The 17,103-nt window shown below is 38.6% G+C and overlaps 1 protein-coding gene and 1 long non-coding RNA gene across 2 annotated transcripts; one reads left to right on the top strand and one right to left on the bottom strand.

Annotated features, from left to right (window-relative positions):
• Positions 1-369: 369 nt before the first annotated feature.
• Positions 370-11,754, bottom strand: LOC103714872 (P-loop NTPase domain-containing protein LPA1-like). Its single transcript, XM_008802310.6, has 8 exons — positions 11,561-11,754; positions 11,151-11,315; positions 10,147-10,448; positions 5,968-6,049; positions 4,591-5,013; positions 3,617-4,354; positions 2,305-2,409; positions 370-917 (listed from the first exon to the last, which is right to left on the bottom strand). Exons 1-8 carry the CDS (start codon positions 11,642-11,644, stop codon positions 516-518), a joined length of 2,301 nt encoding a protein of 766 aa, XP_008800532.4. The 5' UTR covers positions 11,645-11,754; the 3' UTR covers positions 370-515.
• LOC108511570 (uncharacterized) lies at positions 2,323-4,355 on the top strand. Its single transcript, XR_003387117.3, has 3 exons — positions 2,323-2,463; positions 2,700-2,821; positions 3,565-4,355. It is a non-coding gene; the product is annotated as an uncharacterized LOC108511570 (long non-coding RNA).
• Positions 11,755-17,103: the final 5,349 nt, after the last annotated feature.

Raw genomic sequence — 17,103 nt, 5'->3', positions numbered from 1 at the left:
GGGGCAAAGCGAAAAAAAGAAAAAGAAAAAGAAGCCGAGGCACCACCAAATAGAGTTCTTAACATAGGGGAAATAAATCAACATGTCAATCCTGCCACATCGAACAACATGATCAGCGACATACAGCAATCATGCATTACTTTGCATTATAGACCTGTACACTAACTAACTAGATGGTCCACCAAAATAGCAAATCATTGAGGCGATGATGCACCTAACCACATACGTACACACATCACCCCATTGTCGGTAGAACATTCCGAGAATCTTCCTCCCTCTTTCGTAGGAGTGCACGGCACTGATGGATACCAGTCTTCCCAAGAGAAAACTATGTGATAAGGTGATTGGAACCCCGTGAGAAATGCCATAGAAGAAAATCAAACGGCAGACAACATATATAGATTACGTAACATCTTCTACAACTCATGCGCTCATTTCAACAAGCAATACACGAAAGAGATTAACTACCGCCTCAGGCTTCCAGAGCTCGCTCTACAAAATCCTAGTCAGGCTACTTACCTCTGAGGTGCTACTGAAAGGACCGGGCCCCTGTACATCGACGACCCAGACTCACCTATGGCCGAAATGCTTTGCGTCCGGCCTTGGAATCTAAAAGAGTCGCTCATCGAACGCTTCCTCATTTTCATGTCCGAACCTTTCTCAGAGAGCAGGGAGTAGGAATATGGCGGTTCGGTGACATCCTCGCTTATCTTCAAGAAGAGATCCAGATTGTGTTGGTACTTCTCTATCGTTCCCAAGTTATCTACTGTTCGCCTTTTCTCATCTGCTAGTTTCCATTCATTGTTTGGGCCCTCATCATCATCCGACCAGTAGCCATTCTCCAGGCCATCGCGCATGGCTAAGTCGTCATACTCCTCGTCAGACTTGGTTGAGTTCTCATCAACAGAACCTTCCAACTGCGAAATAGAAATTAATCAAAGACAGGTAAGATAATTTGTCTGAGAAAAAAAGTAACACAATAGAACCGGTACTCTTTCAAAAAGGTTCAAATAATGTTTAGCATCTCCGTCCATAGAAAAATAACAATTAAAAAGAATTACACAGGTAAGCCAATCATTTGCACTGAAATGAAAGGGTGAAAATTGAATTTAACGAAAGATGCATATGTTAACTTGCAATCATATAGTTCATTATCATGTCATGTCAGAGTCCTGTAGAGTTGAATATCTTATTATTTCATACCAGTCCCGTTATAATGCCTTCTTTTTTTTTTCGCTTTCTTTTATTAGATGGCATCTTATGTTGCGGCTAATTATGGAACTGCATTATGGCACTCAGCTGCATATTTCTGTTGATTTTTTGAACATTTTATATTCTGATTCTCATGGATGTATCCATTATTCACCAAACAAAAAAGGGAGTTAGCATGCTTTTTAGCTCAGATTCCTACGACCAATGGATAGCAACTTGTAAAGAGCCTGATTAGACCTCATATAAATGTGTAAACCTTTACTATTATTAGTTTTCCATGAGAGGACAAATGAGATGTTCCTTTAAAATAAAACCCATTATGGAGTTACTAAAACCGTCTTGGTGTTTTTTTTTTTTTAAAAAATATTCTGACTCTAGATTAGTTTGTGACTGCTACATTAACAAATCACAGCCAACTATTGAAACATGACTAGGGTGATGCCCTAGAAGTCACACCCTTCTTTTCTTTCTTGAAGGAAGTTCTAGGTTTGTATTTTGGATGATGCATTCTTAAGATGTAGAAACACACACCACCAAGGGCGTGGGCTTAGCATGTGTTGTGCTTGTTGTTGTATGCGCACAATATGTAAAATTATGCCCAATTGAGTGTCCAAAGCTCCCATCAGGAAGTGCCACGAATGTGTTCAATTATGTGGGATGGACTTCTCCAAGTAAAATGGTGATCCAGCTTCTTCAATCCTTACTAGTTAGACCTCGTAACGTAACTCTGCATGTGATCAACAAAGCATGTCTAGATCAAACAACCAAAGCCCTTAAATAAGAGGAAATATTTATTTGTTAGGCCTTGGGATTCCTTGTGCCTGCTCTTGTCGCATGACAATAGCTCATCCCGTGTACGAGGCGGTGATTGATATAAGAGAAGGCATGCATCATCATTGGATACGATGACTGTTCTTTTCTTCTCCATAACCATCATAATCGTTCCTTTACGAGCATGACCTTGTCAGGTCTTCAAGCGCCATATCATACGGTCTCATCATCCATAATTTACCAGACAATCCAAATATTTTTAAGTACTAGCTTGAAATACGCTCAAGTATAACAAAATAAAAGGTCTTTTCGAGTTCTTACCTCCTCATGGATCTCCTTGCTGTCACTTAGGTCCTCATCACTGTCCACATCAGGTGGATCATCAGCTTCTTCTTCACTACCAGACACAGACTGTTCCTCCTTGAGCTGGAAGAGAAGGATAAGAATTAGCTAAAAAAGAAGATAAACCTATTATTCCAGGTACACAAAGTATATTTTAATAATAAGATAACGAGCATTAGCATACTCGCATCTTTAATGAATATATAAATTATTACTGCCAGATGAATGAGTAGATAACAATTTAACATCTTAACAAAAATTAGTTTCACTCAAAACAAATGGCACTTTAACTTATTGCCGGCACACACTTTAACATCTCAGTGCATCAGTTAACAGGAACCTGAAATGATGTGACATAATTTTTTGTTATCTAGAAATCCGACGGCTTCTGAATTCTGATAGTGGGTAATGGGTTTTCCTGGAGACTTCAGAAGTCCAGATAAAGGGATGAAGACAATGTTTCATTCATATGCAGAACTGAAACCACTCAAGAAAGGTGAGCACATTCCTTGAACAATAAGAACTTGGGTAGCTGACAAAATAGAAATTTCCAGATTGGTTGAGAGCATTAAGTTTAATGCATATTACCGTAAGGCAAATAAAGTAGTCAAATTGGCCATGAACATGGGAAAATCCTTCATGGTTAAGTGCCTACCAACACACCCTGGTCTGTCTGATCTACAAACACTAGTTTGTTTTGATGCTTCTGCTAGATGTATTGAAACACAAATATTGTGTCAGAGAAAGTTGTTTTCTCTTAATCACAAAAAATATGGAGAACTGCAATTATATCTCAGGCAGAAAACTTTGATCGACTGTCTAAACAGAATCCCTCGCTTTGTCTATGTAAATGCATTATGAAATCATAGAAGAAAAAGACCTAAAAAGATCGGAGGGAAGAAAACATTCTCATCATCAGGACTAAAAACGGCTCAACTAAACCAGAATAAATTTCATAGTCTCAGGAAAGTGTTCACCAATACATGTCATGGATCATTATTAAAAGCTGTCTTCATCCTTCTTAGCTCAATTATGCATTCAGGACTAAATTCAGACAATTGAACATTGTTCCGCTTGACTTCAATGGACTAGAAATGGAGGACAGTCAAAAAACATAATATGAGATTTACAGCTATCATACCAACATTCCACCAAGAAAATCAGATTATCTTTGGATTAAATTATTGGTAAGTTTATTTGCAAGACTAATTGCAAGTCAAGAATTTTTTCCCCATGCAGAATTTTTTTCCCAGCCAAACAGTATACTAGAAATAATGAGAGTAAGATATACCTCTTTAGCAGGTCCATCTGACATCTTTGGAGAGCTGCAACAGGAAGAATAATATCTACTACCAGTATCAGTGCCATCAGCCCTTGAGTCATCAATGCTTCCTGTATGACTTGTACCCCCTGTGTCACTTGGCCATGCACTGATCCCAAAATTACCAAACTGAAGATTAACGGGCTCTGCCTTCCCAATCTGCAAGGGGCCATACATAGGGATTCCCACAAACTTCTCAATGCCCTTTCCAGATGTGGCCTTCCCATGACCAACTGACTCGACAGGCCAAGCCTTGGCGACAGATCCATCCGTATTAACAAGCGCCATCAAATGCCTAAAAGACCCGTTTCTCTGGATCAATTGAAACATTCCCTTTGAACTCAGAGAGTTGGCAGCACATTGGTTTCTATACTCTTCACGTATTACAGACACTGTATTAGTAGTTGGATCATACAGCTGGTCTCCTGCCTCTCGTCTACGTAGGCAACCGAACACAGTGGCATGAATGGCTGCCACACTCCGGTCAACATTTGTATTATTTATTTTTGGCACCAGATGCTTGTCAGCTCGATTGCAGAGATACTCCTGGATTGTTCTGATATTGCGGATGTACTTAACATATTTATTTTTGGCCGGATCCAGGGTCATGTATTTTGCACGTACTGCAAATCGTTCCATGTGTTTGTCCTCATTGGTAATGTAAATCATGAAAGGAATAATTGAAGGATGCTTCTTCATAAGCCCCATCTACGAGACGAAAATAAGATAAGCCAGTGATTAGCAATTAAAAGCAAAAAGAAATCAAATACAAGGTTTGAACGAGTTTATGCATGAAAACTTCCATACCCTTATATCCGACCAAATACACTTGAGCTGGAAATATGTCCAACGGGACAATTTTCCAATAACTTAAAAATGGCAGATATATCATCCAAAAGGACCATACAAGGAAAAAAAAAAAAACCAGACTGCTGAATACCCACCACAAAATTGAGGCTTAGGTGGACACCCTCAACAACAACAGATTCTTTTCGCTCTTCCCATGCAGTGATCAACCGATCAAGGCTTTCGATAACCATTTCACTTTGTGCTTTGAATCCCTCGATAGCCATTTGCTTTTTGCCAATCAACTCAGTTCCGGAGACTGGATCTGTGGATCGACCATCAGATTTTTCATTTAAAGTACCATCAGATAATTCCTCCTTAACCATCGGATGAGAAACAACAGCACGTTTCTTTGCTTTTCGTTTAGCCTTTGCTTTGGCAACTGCCACTGGATCTAAGCATTCGCCAGCATGATATGTTGACGCCCAAAGAAGTGGATTTTGCTTTTCATCCACAAAGCTCCTCATCATGTGGCGTATCGAATCAGTAGAAATTACAGTTGTGACACCCAATCTGCTACCCTGTTTGGAAATATTCATGGACTGTAATCGAGTCTAAACATACAAGAAATTTCTAAATGCACTTAATTATTTCAACATTTTACTTGTCTAGGATTATATATGTATTAAAATTTGCCAAAAAAACCTTCCTATAACAAATATGTACTGAAAGACATGATGAAATCTGCGGCATAACACACATACAAAATAAGAAAGAAAGAAAGAAAGAAACACAACTATGTCACTTATAAGGTCCTATGCTGGGTATATATAAATCAGTGTTAAAGAGTATTGTTTGCGATACACTAAAGTTGGAATGACAACTGATAAAAATAAGTAATCAGAACACCTACACAAATCAACCTTCTTTTTTCCCCACTGGTTTGAACAATATACAAGTTCACACTCTTCATGGTATAAACCATAAATAAGCCTCTATCCAAAGCTCATCTTTGCAATCAAAATCTGAAGCAACTAATAAACTATGAACAATTAATGAGGAAGAGGTAGCTAAAAGTTTAGAGGTGGTCCATACAACCTATATTTGTGCTAGTAACCCTATCCTGTAAGTGCTTCTGCTCATACAACTTAATATGATGATTGGTGGCAAATATATAATAGCCTGGAAATGAAGATTCCAGAAACAAAAATAGACAGTGCTGCTAAAGATATCCATTAAGAAAGACAAAATTTTATAATCAGGATAGTTCTATTAGGATCTTATAGGGCTGTACAGGGAGAAGTCAGGTTGTGATGACCCCAGAAAGCAACACACCAAGAAGAATTACCTGAAAAGGGGAGAAAACAAAGCAAAATGCCAGTCTGATTTGCTTTTTGACTAAAAGGCAAAAAAAAGAGGAAAAAAAATGATATTCAGAAACTGTACCAAGTGCAACTGCTATATCAAAACATGATTCCAGAGATATTCCAGAGATTATACTAAAAATTTTATATTATAAGGTCATACGCATATACCAGCAAAGCTGACAAAGTAGATTTGCCACACCCACTTGTGCCGCACAAAAGAACTGTCACAGATTCCTTCCTTTCACGAATTCTACAATAAGGGGGAAAAGAAGCAAGTGACAGGGATCGCATGAAAGTAATTCAAATACAATATATAGAAAAGTAAAGCCTAAAACTTGAATAGGCTTTGTACATAAGTTAATGAAAAGCATGGAACATGGCACATTGGGCACCACTTCACATTAGGATTGGCTGTAGAATGCATCCACTCAGAACTTTGCAGCAAAAGGCTTTGAATTTAGTCAAACTCAACATAAAGCAAGCCAATAAGTCAATGTTAAAGGAGGCATGCCAACATCACTACAAGTAAGATCTTTATCTATCAGAAAATTTCAATATTGGTGGCATCAGCAGTGAGAGAATTGATTCACACGACATATGCACTTGGTCCAACTAAACAGTAGGACTTTTAAGTAATCAATTCAGACAACTGTAACATGAGTATTAAAGATGAAGAACCAGACTTTGTTGCTGCAGAAGGCACTGTCGCTAATGTGTGCTATGTATATGTGCTAGTAAAAACATGGAACAGAACAGGGAGATCTAATTCTCTTATATAAATATGACCTCCTAGATGTTAGTTATCCATGCCAATTGTTTTATAAAATAGATGTATATAGAGAATCCTCAACTGAAAAATGATTGATAAAAAAAATAAAAAAAAGGAAAAACAATGGTCGATCACCTATATATGGAAGCTTTTTTTTTAACTACAGATGAACTTCTAGCACCGTGATGGAAATCCCAAACCGTTCCTCACTTAATAGAATTGATCTCAGTTGTCTCTCAATCAATTAGGTATTCAATAAAGAAGAAGAGATTTTATCTTTGCAAGAATTTGATAATTTATACTCTCTTTTTTCATGCTTTTTTCCCCTTCTGTTCCTTACATTTTGAAGGCTCTGCATTCCATATTATGAATCTCCATACCTGTTGAATTAATCTTGAACTCCAAACCTACAATTGCACCTCTAACAGGTACCAATAGCATGGTGAGGCTTGAGGATATAACTGGATAATTCTGTTAATGGCCCGCCTAGTAAACAGGAACTCACCTGAAATTTGAAGAAAGCACCAGGTAGCTTATCTTTTTACATGTGTCAAGTTTCTCCTTTACCTTTATGCATATCAACCATTCAATGGATCCAAGAGATTGCCACAATTGGCTGCTTATGCCTAGAAGATCTAGCCTAGTCACTTAGACGACCTAACCACCTGGGCACTTGGTATGGGAGGCAGCCGCCAAGCGCCTAGTTAGTGCTTAGATGGGCATCTACGTGCCTAGGGCCCACCTATCTCTCAAGCAGGCACCATGTTCATTGATTTATTAAAAAGCATTGTATTCTTTTCGAGTGAAAAAAGAATTTACTTCAAGCAAGGTTTTAAATACTAGTAACAAACCCCACACCACTTTTCCATCAAAATGGTACAGTCCGGTTATTGATGGTACATACCAAAATTGACAACTTCAAAAAAATAAAAAATCCAGTTTGCACTGGTGCACTTGATACAAAACGGGCGGTATGCACCAATTTGAACCGGTAAGACTGGTATGTACTGATACATATGGTTTTGATTTCCCAGGGCATTTGCACCAATACCAAGAACTGGGTGAACTGTCCCCTTCTAGCAGTTCTTGGAATCATGACTTCAACAAATTATGAAGTTAGGTTCACTTATGACGTATCTCACAGGACACTAATTGAAGCTTGAATATGTTATGTTCCAAGAAAATTTACACTTTTCAGAAAAATTATTATGTAAATCAAAGATAACATTATTATACAAGTGAAGTAGCTAGCAATAACTTTTCATTAATATGACATTATTTCATGAACCTTTTATGAACCGTCTATGACTCTATTACAAAAATATACAATTTTTATTGAATTTAGATATTACTTTTACTCAAGTGCCCGCCCAGTGGTGGAGCCAAGATTTCAATATAAAGGGCCCATAATAATTCATTATTCAAATGATAAAAGTTCATTTGTGTAGAAGAACTAATAAAAAAATAGTATGGTATATTAGGTTGTGCCAACATCTATCAAAGGAACTATATTAAATTTTTATGGCAAGAATTATATCTCACCCAAAACAAATTACAATTTATATCACTAAATATTTTTATTTTGATTATTCATTTTAAGACATTTCAAGAGACTATTTTCATTTTCTGCCAACAAAAGAAAAATATCCCTTAAAGTGAGGCGAAAAATGGAATCAAGGAATAGCCAGACCATGTCAATCGAGTGGTAACTTTTCCTTTATTTTCTTTTCCTTTTTCCAATTTCGGATCTTAATGCTTATACCTAGTACTATGAAGAAGCATGTACTAAGTCAGGAGGACATACAAAAAGCTAAAAAACTTGCTACTAAATATATAGTTATATTTAACATATGAGGATTTGATAGAGATTTCTTGACTGCCACACCAATATATACGAAAAGGAAATTTAACAAAGAAACTTTTTGAACAGAAAAAAGACCAATAAAAATAGAAATCTAAAGTGATAAAAATGAAATTTCTCAAAAACAAAAGCTAAATGGAAACGCAATCCCAAAAACTGATCTTAGAGCAGTGGTGGTGCTCTGCACCATTTTCCTCTAAACAAAATGAAATTATAAAAGAAAAACTGTAGGTGTTTAAGATGTATTCCTAATAAATTGTTGGTGCTACAATTTAGAGGACTATTTACCAACAATGTTTTATTACTTAGGAAGGTAAAGCAAGATATTTTTCTTGTGAAGGCGTAGGATAAAAATTTCAGCAGGCTGGGGGAGAGATAAATAGTTCCATGTCTCTGTTAATTTCCCCTTTCTCCAAATTCCTTGAATAGCGCCCTTCCGTAACTACCATATTTCCCTTTCTTTTCCTTACATATGTCCACATTGGTTACCTCCCCCCACCCACCCACCCACCCACCCACCCTTTTCTTCCCTCTTCCCTTAACGGATTCCCCTCAAGTGTTCTAATTTTGGTAAGAGGGGGGTCATGCGTAAACAAGAGAAAGATCAGGGATGTTAGGGGAACCACACATAATGGAAACAGAAAATCAAAGAGAGTCATACATGTCAACTATAGCCTTGAAGTAAGAAGTGGGGGAGGGGCATTAGCCCTCCCTAGCCTATGAGTAGCTCCACCCCGCTGCACCGACTAGCCACCTAAAACCTTAACAGAGTCAATGCCTAGGATTCCTTACGTCATTTGACAACCATTAATGCATCCTAGCTAGATTGGATTGGAATATAATATGTGATGGCATTACTACTTGTATCTCCTTGAAGTTATTAGGACATCAGTAGTGTGAAGATTTCTTATTTCTATTATCATTCTTGGAAGCTTAAAGAAGCTCAACAAAGATAGAAATAATAGATCGAATGATAAGAAGATAAGCAATAAGTTAAGAGAGCGAGAGAAAGATGCTCTGTCTGCCAAAAGAAAAATCATACCACATACTGCAACGAAAACAAGCATAGCCACAATAATATGGCAAATAATAGTGAGTGCCAATTTAATTAATTGAGAAAAAAAAACAAAAGCACAAAGCCTATCCTGTTTATCAGAGTTCAGAAGTCAGCTTAACAATGAGATGCAGAAACAGCAAATTCAATGGAGCATTTATTGGTCGATAAGGAAATGCGATCAACATTTAATTATGACCGGACAATAGTTTTGGATCAACAATTTGCTGACTCGGATATTTAGGGGCATTTTCTTTCCAATTCCCAGAGTAAAAGAAAGTAAACATCATGGATTTTCAACATTCACCCAGAATCATCAGAAATATCATGGAGCTTGACCTAAGCCTGATTTTATTATAAAAAAACTTGCATCAGGGGCACATAAAAATTGCCTGGCTGTTGTTCAATCATAAGGGTAAATTAGCCACCTTGAAGAAATATATAACAACCAGGTACAGTGCAAACCATAATCAGGACTCACATAATTCTGCGTGCTGTATATGAATTGTTAATGCAATTAAATAAGAGGTAATGATATGTTATATCCATACAATACTACATTATAGCTCAGATGATCCAAACCATCTCAAGCTAAATCCATTAGCATTCTCAATTTTCAAAGTTGAAAATAGCATGCTACAAAAGATAAAGATGGCGTCTTACCTGCATGCCAGGAGCAAGTCTGCTCTTTGATTGGGACCAACATACTTATACATGGACAGAGCATCACAGACAACGTTTAGAAAGTTCTCTCTTGTAACAACGACAGTTGTTAGTCTTTTGTACAACTCAAATGGTATTGTGCTACTTGTATCTACAGCCTCTTGAGTCGAGTGGCTGCTGACCTCCTCCTGACTCGAGCAACCAGCTAGGCGCTGTTCATTTTCTTTGCTAGAAGAGCTTTCTGAGGCATCAGATTTTGTTATGTGTTCACTCCTCATCACTTCAAATACTCTCCGGCTAATCTGACAAGAAAAACAGCTGCTTTTTAGAGCCCAAGATATTAACACCTAACCAAAAGAGAAGGCCCAAAATGAGAAAGATTACTTGGAAGAACCTTAATACAAGTTTTCTCCCCAGGAAAAATAAATAAACATCGCACAGCAGGACGCAATCTTCCGAGAATAGGGGGAGAGAAAGAGAGAGAGAGAGAGGATGGCTAGCTTAATCTAACAAGGTCTACATGCAATAAATAAATCCCAGAACTAGAATGGTGGTTCAAATCTAACAGAAAACTCAATTTAAGAAATACAAAAAAACATGGATCCATATAACGAAATAAATAACAATTGTCAATATCCTTTTCAATTGACTGGTACGCTGAAGTATGCGTCCATCACTCTCGTTAGGGGTTTTATGACAAATAATTACAATTCCCTCGATCTCACTGGTTCAAGCAGTTCATTAAATTGAATACACCAGGAGCAAAACATAAAGGAAAGACATAATTTGACCATGCATGCATAACTACAACAACAGAAAATCAAGGATTTGCTTCATAGGCCGCAGACCTGACACAAATATCGGAATCAACGAGCGCAAGCATTCAGATCACCAATTCCAATTCTTTTCTTCGGAAAAAAAAAAGCAGAAAGAAAAGGAAAACCGAGAGAAGATCACAAGATAAAACAAAACCGAACCAAACCACCGGATCTTGAGAGGCAAACCTTGAAGGCATGGCGAGCCTTGCATCCCATGAGCTGGAGCGTGCTCTGCAGCACCGGCCGCGTGTACCGGAACGACAAGCTGTCCTTCTCGTTCCCTCCCCTCGCTCCCTCGTCCACGACCACAATGTACAGCAGCTTCGGTACCTCCGCCATCTCCAATAACCCCTGCAGATCCCAAACCACAAGACCCACCCAAGGATCCATCAATTGACCCTCAAAACGAAATAAAAAAACCCAAGAAAACAAGCAAATCAATCAAGAACGCCCCGCATTCCGAATCGCGACCAAGATCACATCCAAAAGATCAAAACCAAAACGGACGAGGAAAAACCCAATAAAGAGAGCAATGCCGCGGTACGAAGGCCCGATCGAGACGAAAGAGAAGGAGAGAGAGAGACCGGACGACAAACCTGGGCGGATAGGAAGGGGGTATAGCAGGAATGGAAGACGGGTAGGGTTAGGGTTTTTGTAGGAGGGGGGGCTCGATCCGCCATGCCCAAAGCTTCCACCGCGACCTCGCCATCCCTCTGTCACCGCTTCCACGCATCGCCACGATCGAGGCTCCACATGTCCGCGCCCGCCCCTTCCCTCCCCCCCTCGCCCTCTAAACATAAGCGGTCGCGTCCGACCCGGATCCCTTTCAGGAGCCCTCCTATCGCCCATTTCCAGTACCGTTGCATGACAGCCACGTGTAATCCCCGTAACATACACGAGTACCCGTCCGTCGGGGGGACGCGTGGCGGGAGCAGAGTGGGTCGGAGAGATGGTTCCAGAAAGGATTGCAGCGAGGAATTAAATCCAAGGCGCTCTCTTTTTCTACTATTAAAAGACCGGAATAATAGGTAAACGAAACGATGAGGAAAGGTCGGACGGGTTCCCCATTCCGCGGGTCTCCGCGGAAGGGCACAATTGTAAATTTCATCCGGAGTGGGGGGGTGTGGGGGGGGGGGGGGGGGGGGGTTGGTTCTATATACACCCCCCCTATTGCTCAGGACACCCCCCAAAAATTTTAAAAAAATTAAATACTCTCTACACCCCCCATTTGCTAAGGACACCCCTAAAAAATTAAAAATTCCTAAATTACCCCTCACCCTTCCCACCCCCTCACCTAAATTGCTCTCTACACCCCCCAAACCCCCCCCCACCCCGCTCTTCCCCTCCAAAACACCCGCCGGCTTCTCCCTTCCGCCCAAAAAACCTCGCCTCAAGCACCTCTCCGGCCATCTCCCGAGCAACGAGCACCTCGCCGGCGGAGGAGGAGGGGGGAGGCGGAGGAGGAGGACGGGGAGGCGGGGGGAGGCGGAGGGGGAGGTGGGGGATGGGGAGGAGGAGGAAGGAGGACGGGGAGGTGGGGGAAGAGGAGTGAGAGGAGGTGGCGGAGGAGGAGGGGGGAGGCGGAGGAGGAGGACGGGGAGGTGGAGGGGGAGGTGGAGGGGAGGACGGGGAGGTGGAGGGGAGGAGGGGGGGGAGGTGGGGGATGGGGAGGAGGAGGAAGGAGGAAGGGGGGGGGGGGGGTGTACTGAGAAAATTTCAAGGGCAATATGGTAATTACACTAAAGGTTAGTTTGGGTATTTTTTTTTGGTTTTTGGGGGGTGTCCTGAGCAATAGGGGGGGTGTATATAGAACTACCCGGGGGGGGGGGCGCGATGTGACGCGTTCTTCGGGCTGGTCCGTTCAGTTGTTCCTGCGGGAAAAAAAAAAGAGGAAAAAAAGGGAAAAGGTAAAAAGAAGTGTTGATGGGGACGGGACGCACTTAAGGGAGATATGTGGGCCCCGGTAATCAATGGAGCGGTGTTGGGCCCCAGCGGCCGCGGCCCGTTTTGAAGAAAGGGTCCACACCTAAATCCACGCATGTATCGGTGAAAAAAGGGGATGTGGGTCCGGCACATCTTCCACCTTTCACATTCGTTTGCTTCATGAGAAAAGACATTAGACAATAGACGTGCATCCCAGTTTGTTTGGTTCGGAGAAAAAAAAAATTCTTTTTTTAAAAAAAATATATTTAAATATATATTATTTGAAAGAATGATTTTTATATATTTAATTGATTAAAAAAATGGTACATCACAAAATAACCTCTATTTAACATTTATTTTTTAAAAAAAATCATATAAAATATTTATTATATGAAAAAAAATTTATGAAAACATATTAAAAGAAATTAACTTAATTTTCAATCGGTGGGAATTAAACTTTTTTATATCTCACATGAATTTTTCTTTCTCATAAAATAAAATATAAGAATTTTATTCTTATAAAAAATACTTTTTTATTTTTTATTAATATTTTAACTATATATATATATATTGTGAATCAAAAGCCCTTATTTCAATCTGTATAAATTTTTTTTTTTAAGTACAACGGTAGTTCACACCCGACGAGTGTGGATACAGCCAACAAAATAAAAAAACAAAATATTGCGCAAAGGTATAGGCACAGCTTCGTGGTCTACATAAGAAAAACCTACAGAGTGATGAGTCACGAAAAAAGCAACCTAGTATGCAGCACCGTTCGCACTACATGATTCATTTAATAGAGAAGGGATTTTCAATCGCGCTAGTCATAAAAGACAATTTCACTCGCACCCTTATTCCAATAAAAAGAGGCCTTTAAACAAGGCAACGACCGGTTGTGTAATTGACTCGCGGTAGTCATAATAGACCATTTCTTCCGAGCATTGAAAAGATAAAAGGTAATTACAAGAAGTTTATGCAGCAATTTGAAAAATCTGCCACCATCTTCTCTAGAACTTAACACGAGTTTGAACAATAAGATTGCATCCACAGTTTTTAAAAACCAACCATAAGGATGTTCCAAGAAAACACATGTTTTAGCTCCAAGATTACAAATGTTAGTCTTTGCCACATGCATCAAAGTGTGCAATAAAAGTCATTAGAAGTTTCAACTTCTAGCCTCATGTGCTTAACTCTGATCCCTGGCATTATAATATAGCAAATACAATATGCTTAGTGATGATCCTCCTTTAGTGAAGCAAAGTGCAAAATAAAATACCACATAATCAACCATCATGAGTTGGGCCAACCAGATTGGCAATATCTTGCAATAAATTACAATCCTCTATCATTTTCTGTAGCGTAAAGTAGCATGATCGTGCTTTATTCTAACTAGTGATAAGAAAATTTCAGAAAGTAATCCGCAAGATAAAAAAAGATAATCCCCTTCATTATTTTATATCATCATCTCAACATGAGCATAACCTTGGTAGTCTTGTAATAAAATTTGACCATCTCTTGTAACTTGGTGTATTTACATGTTTGCCATGACAATCATGGTCATTCATAACGGAAGAAAAGAACATTATATAAAGAACCTGTATTAGAAGAGACCTCGACAAGACAATATATACCTAAACTGTGCTTAGTCCACTCCACCAGCCAAATGACACAAATTCTTTTACCCATCATGATAGGGCGCCATACTAGTTTGAGATGTGCTCATATTAGTTTTAGAAAAGAGAAGCAATCCCCTATTCGAGATTTTTATTTTGTTTAAATCATGATTGTTTGCATTTATATGGCTTTTGGCCGAGATAATATTTTAGGCATGCCTAGAGGAGATCAGAGCTGAAGAAAAAACAGTAAGTAGATTGAGAGGGCGTTTTGCTTCTTATTTTTGAAAAATGAATAATATGTTTCTATACAATGTTATTGCTTTAATGTCATTTAATAACTTTTAAAGAAGTTAAAAGAATAGATACCAAACAAAAGAAGAGACATCGCGAAATTCTTTACGGCAGAAAATGGAGAATATATGCCAAGGTTTTTTTTGAAAGATGGGAAATGATACTACTGAACTTAAGAATAAGAATCTTATGATTTATTTCCCATAATCAATTTCGATAGCAAATCCCAGCTTTCCCACGGAGCAAAGAAAGTGAGGACTCTACTCTAGAAGATTGGGGGCAATAATTTGATCCAAGGTACGGTTTTATCGATGTACGATCTATTTGACACGTAGTGCCTGATCTAATGAGGCAATAGGCCGTCGACACGTCAGCTCGTAGATCTATATCTCGTCCGAATAAATAAATCCAACTGAGTTTCGCACGCCGCCGACATGGATTACAAGAAGGATCTTGGCCGAATGGTGGTCCTACAAGGGTCCCACTTGCTCATCTCGCTGTGAGTTTGTGATTGCGGGAGTAGTTTTGATGGGGAAGACTTGGATGGGACTTGCCCTCGTTATCGTAGTTGCGGTCAATTTCCACCAACAGTATGGCGTTACTTTGGAATGTGCATGGTCTCCGTCGACTTTTATCTATCCCATAATGTCACCAACTAAGATACGGCCGGTGGAAGAGGAAGGAAATCTTCTTTTATATATATATATATATATATATATATATATATATATATATTATCCTTTTGGTAGAACGAAGAGGAATGAGTTAGAAAACAATGTTTCCGTTATGGAAATCTTTTGGGTGGGCCTGAAACAGATGTTGAACGCGTCAAGCCAGGGGTGCTGAGTCCTTTGGTCGAATTCAACGCTTCATTTCAGAAAAAACATGCCGAGTTATTATAGAAATTTGATAGTAAAATCAAACCATCTCTGTGTGTGTGTGTGTGTGTGTGTGTGTGTGTGAGAGAGAGAGAGAGAGAGAGAAGCAGACATGAGTGAAAATATATAATTTTATTTTGAGAACAACTCTGGTGTGTGATTTTTATTGGTTACAACGTTGTAGGATGACACATTGTTGTCGGAATGGCAGAAGTCATTAATGGCTTTTTTTTTTTTTGTGAAGACCCGTCTAAGTGTACATTCAATCGCATACTAATTATTTACTATATAGATCTTGAATATTTATATAAAATTCATAAATTTAAATAATATCTTTTTACTAGACATTCTATGTAAGATCCTGAGCTGTAATAAATGGTATTAGAGCGGACCCAGCCGATAACCTATATGGATTAGGAGATACTACAATATGAATTTATTGAGCTGATCGTGGTGCTTGTGATTATATTTGAATGGATTTAAATTCTTAGTCTGATGAAAATATTAGGACTTAAATGGAGGAGTATGTGAAGACCCATGTGAGAACCTATCGATCTCTGAAAATAATTTTAATTTACCTATATTATGAATAGTATAATTATTTGTGTCAAATATTGTCATACAACAATATTATTCTAATAGGATGTCACATGTTGAATTAATAGGGGAATCCATTTTCTTCTTTAAAGGGATGAGATGTCACACCTATAGGTCGATAGGTGCACCTATAGTTTTCTCCAAATATAAATAAAAATTCAACAAAACAAATCAAAATAAAAAAATATAAGTATAACCTTGAATACCAACCATGCACCGATAAGAAAGCAATATTTAATTTGTGTAAAGAAGAATTCTTTACTTGATCGGAGGTATGAGTGCACGATACATAATAGACATCAAATTGCCAGTTCAACTATTTCTCCAGAAAAAAAAAAAAAAAGCAGTTTAACTATACTAAATTTTCAGCATCATGTTAAACATGCTTGTCCTCCATCATCAAACTAGAAATAAAATTTCACATTACATCTAGCTTATATTCTTCAAATCTTCTTTGATAAGTAAAATTTTGTAAGTACTTTAAAATTCTAAAATACAATCTTATGTGTGAACATAATCTCTCCCACGAACAAGTCCACCAAGTATGCATTTCCAAACAAATACAATTCACTCTAGTTTTCTAGGGTCTCTTGCCTCTAGATTTTCCTTCAAAAAAAGAGAAGAAAAAAAAGACAATCTAGTTGACTAAGTTGGGCACTGATGTTGACAGAATTGGGTCCGACATGAACAAAGTTTGTTTGAAGCCCAATCTGTAGTAAATCCTGGCGCAACTCATGCGGCAACTCCGTCAGCTAATTGAGTTGGATATGGATCCAAAATAGTATAAAAAAACGACTTGGATCAAGATGAAGTGACCGAGACCTAGACCAAACC

The sequence above is a fragment of the Phoenix dactylifera genome, chromosome 16 (genome assembly GCF_051530095.1).
Source record: "Phoenix dactylifera cultivar Ajwa chromosome 16, Ajwa_hap1_PhDact_Kaust_v1.1, whole genome shotgun sequence".
In the NCBI taxonomy this organism is placed as follows: Eukaryota; Viridiplantae; Streptophyta; class Magnoliopsida; order Arecales; family Arecaceae; genus Phoenix; species Phoenix dactylifera.
The sequence above is the reverse complement of the archived record's forward strand: the minus strand, read 5'-3'. Positions and strand labels throughout refer to the sequence as shown.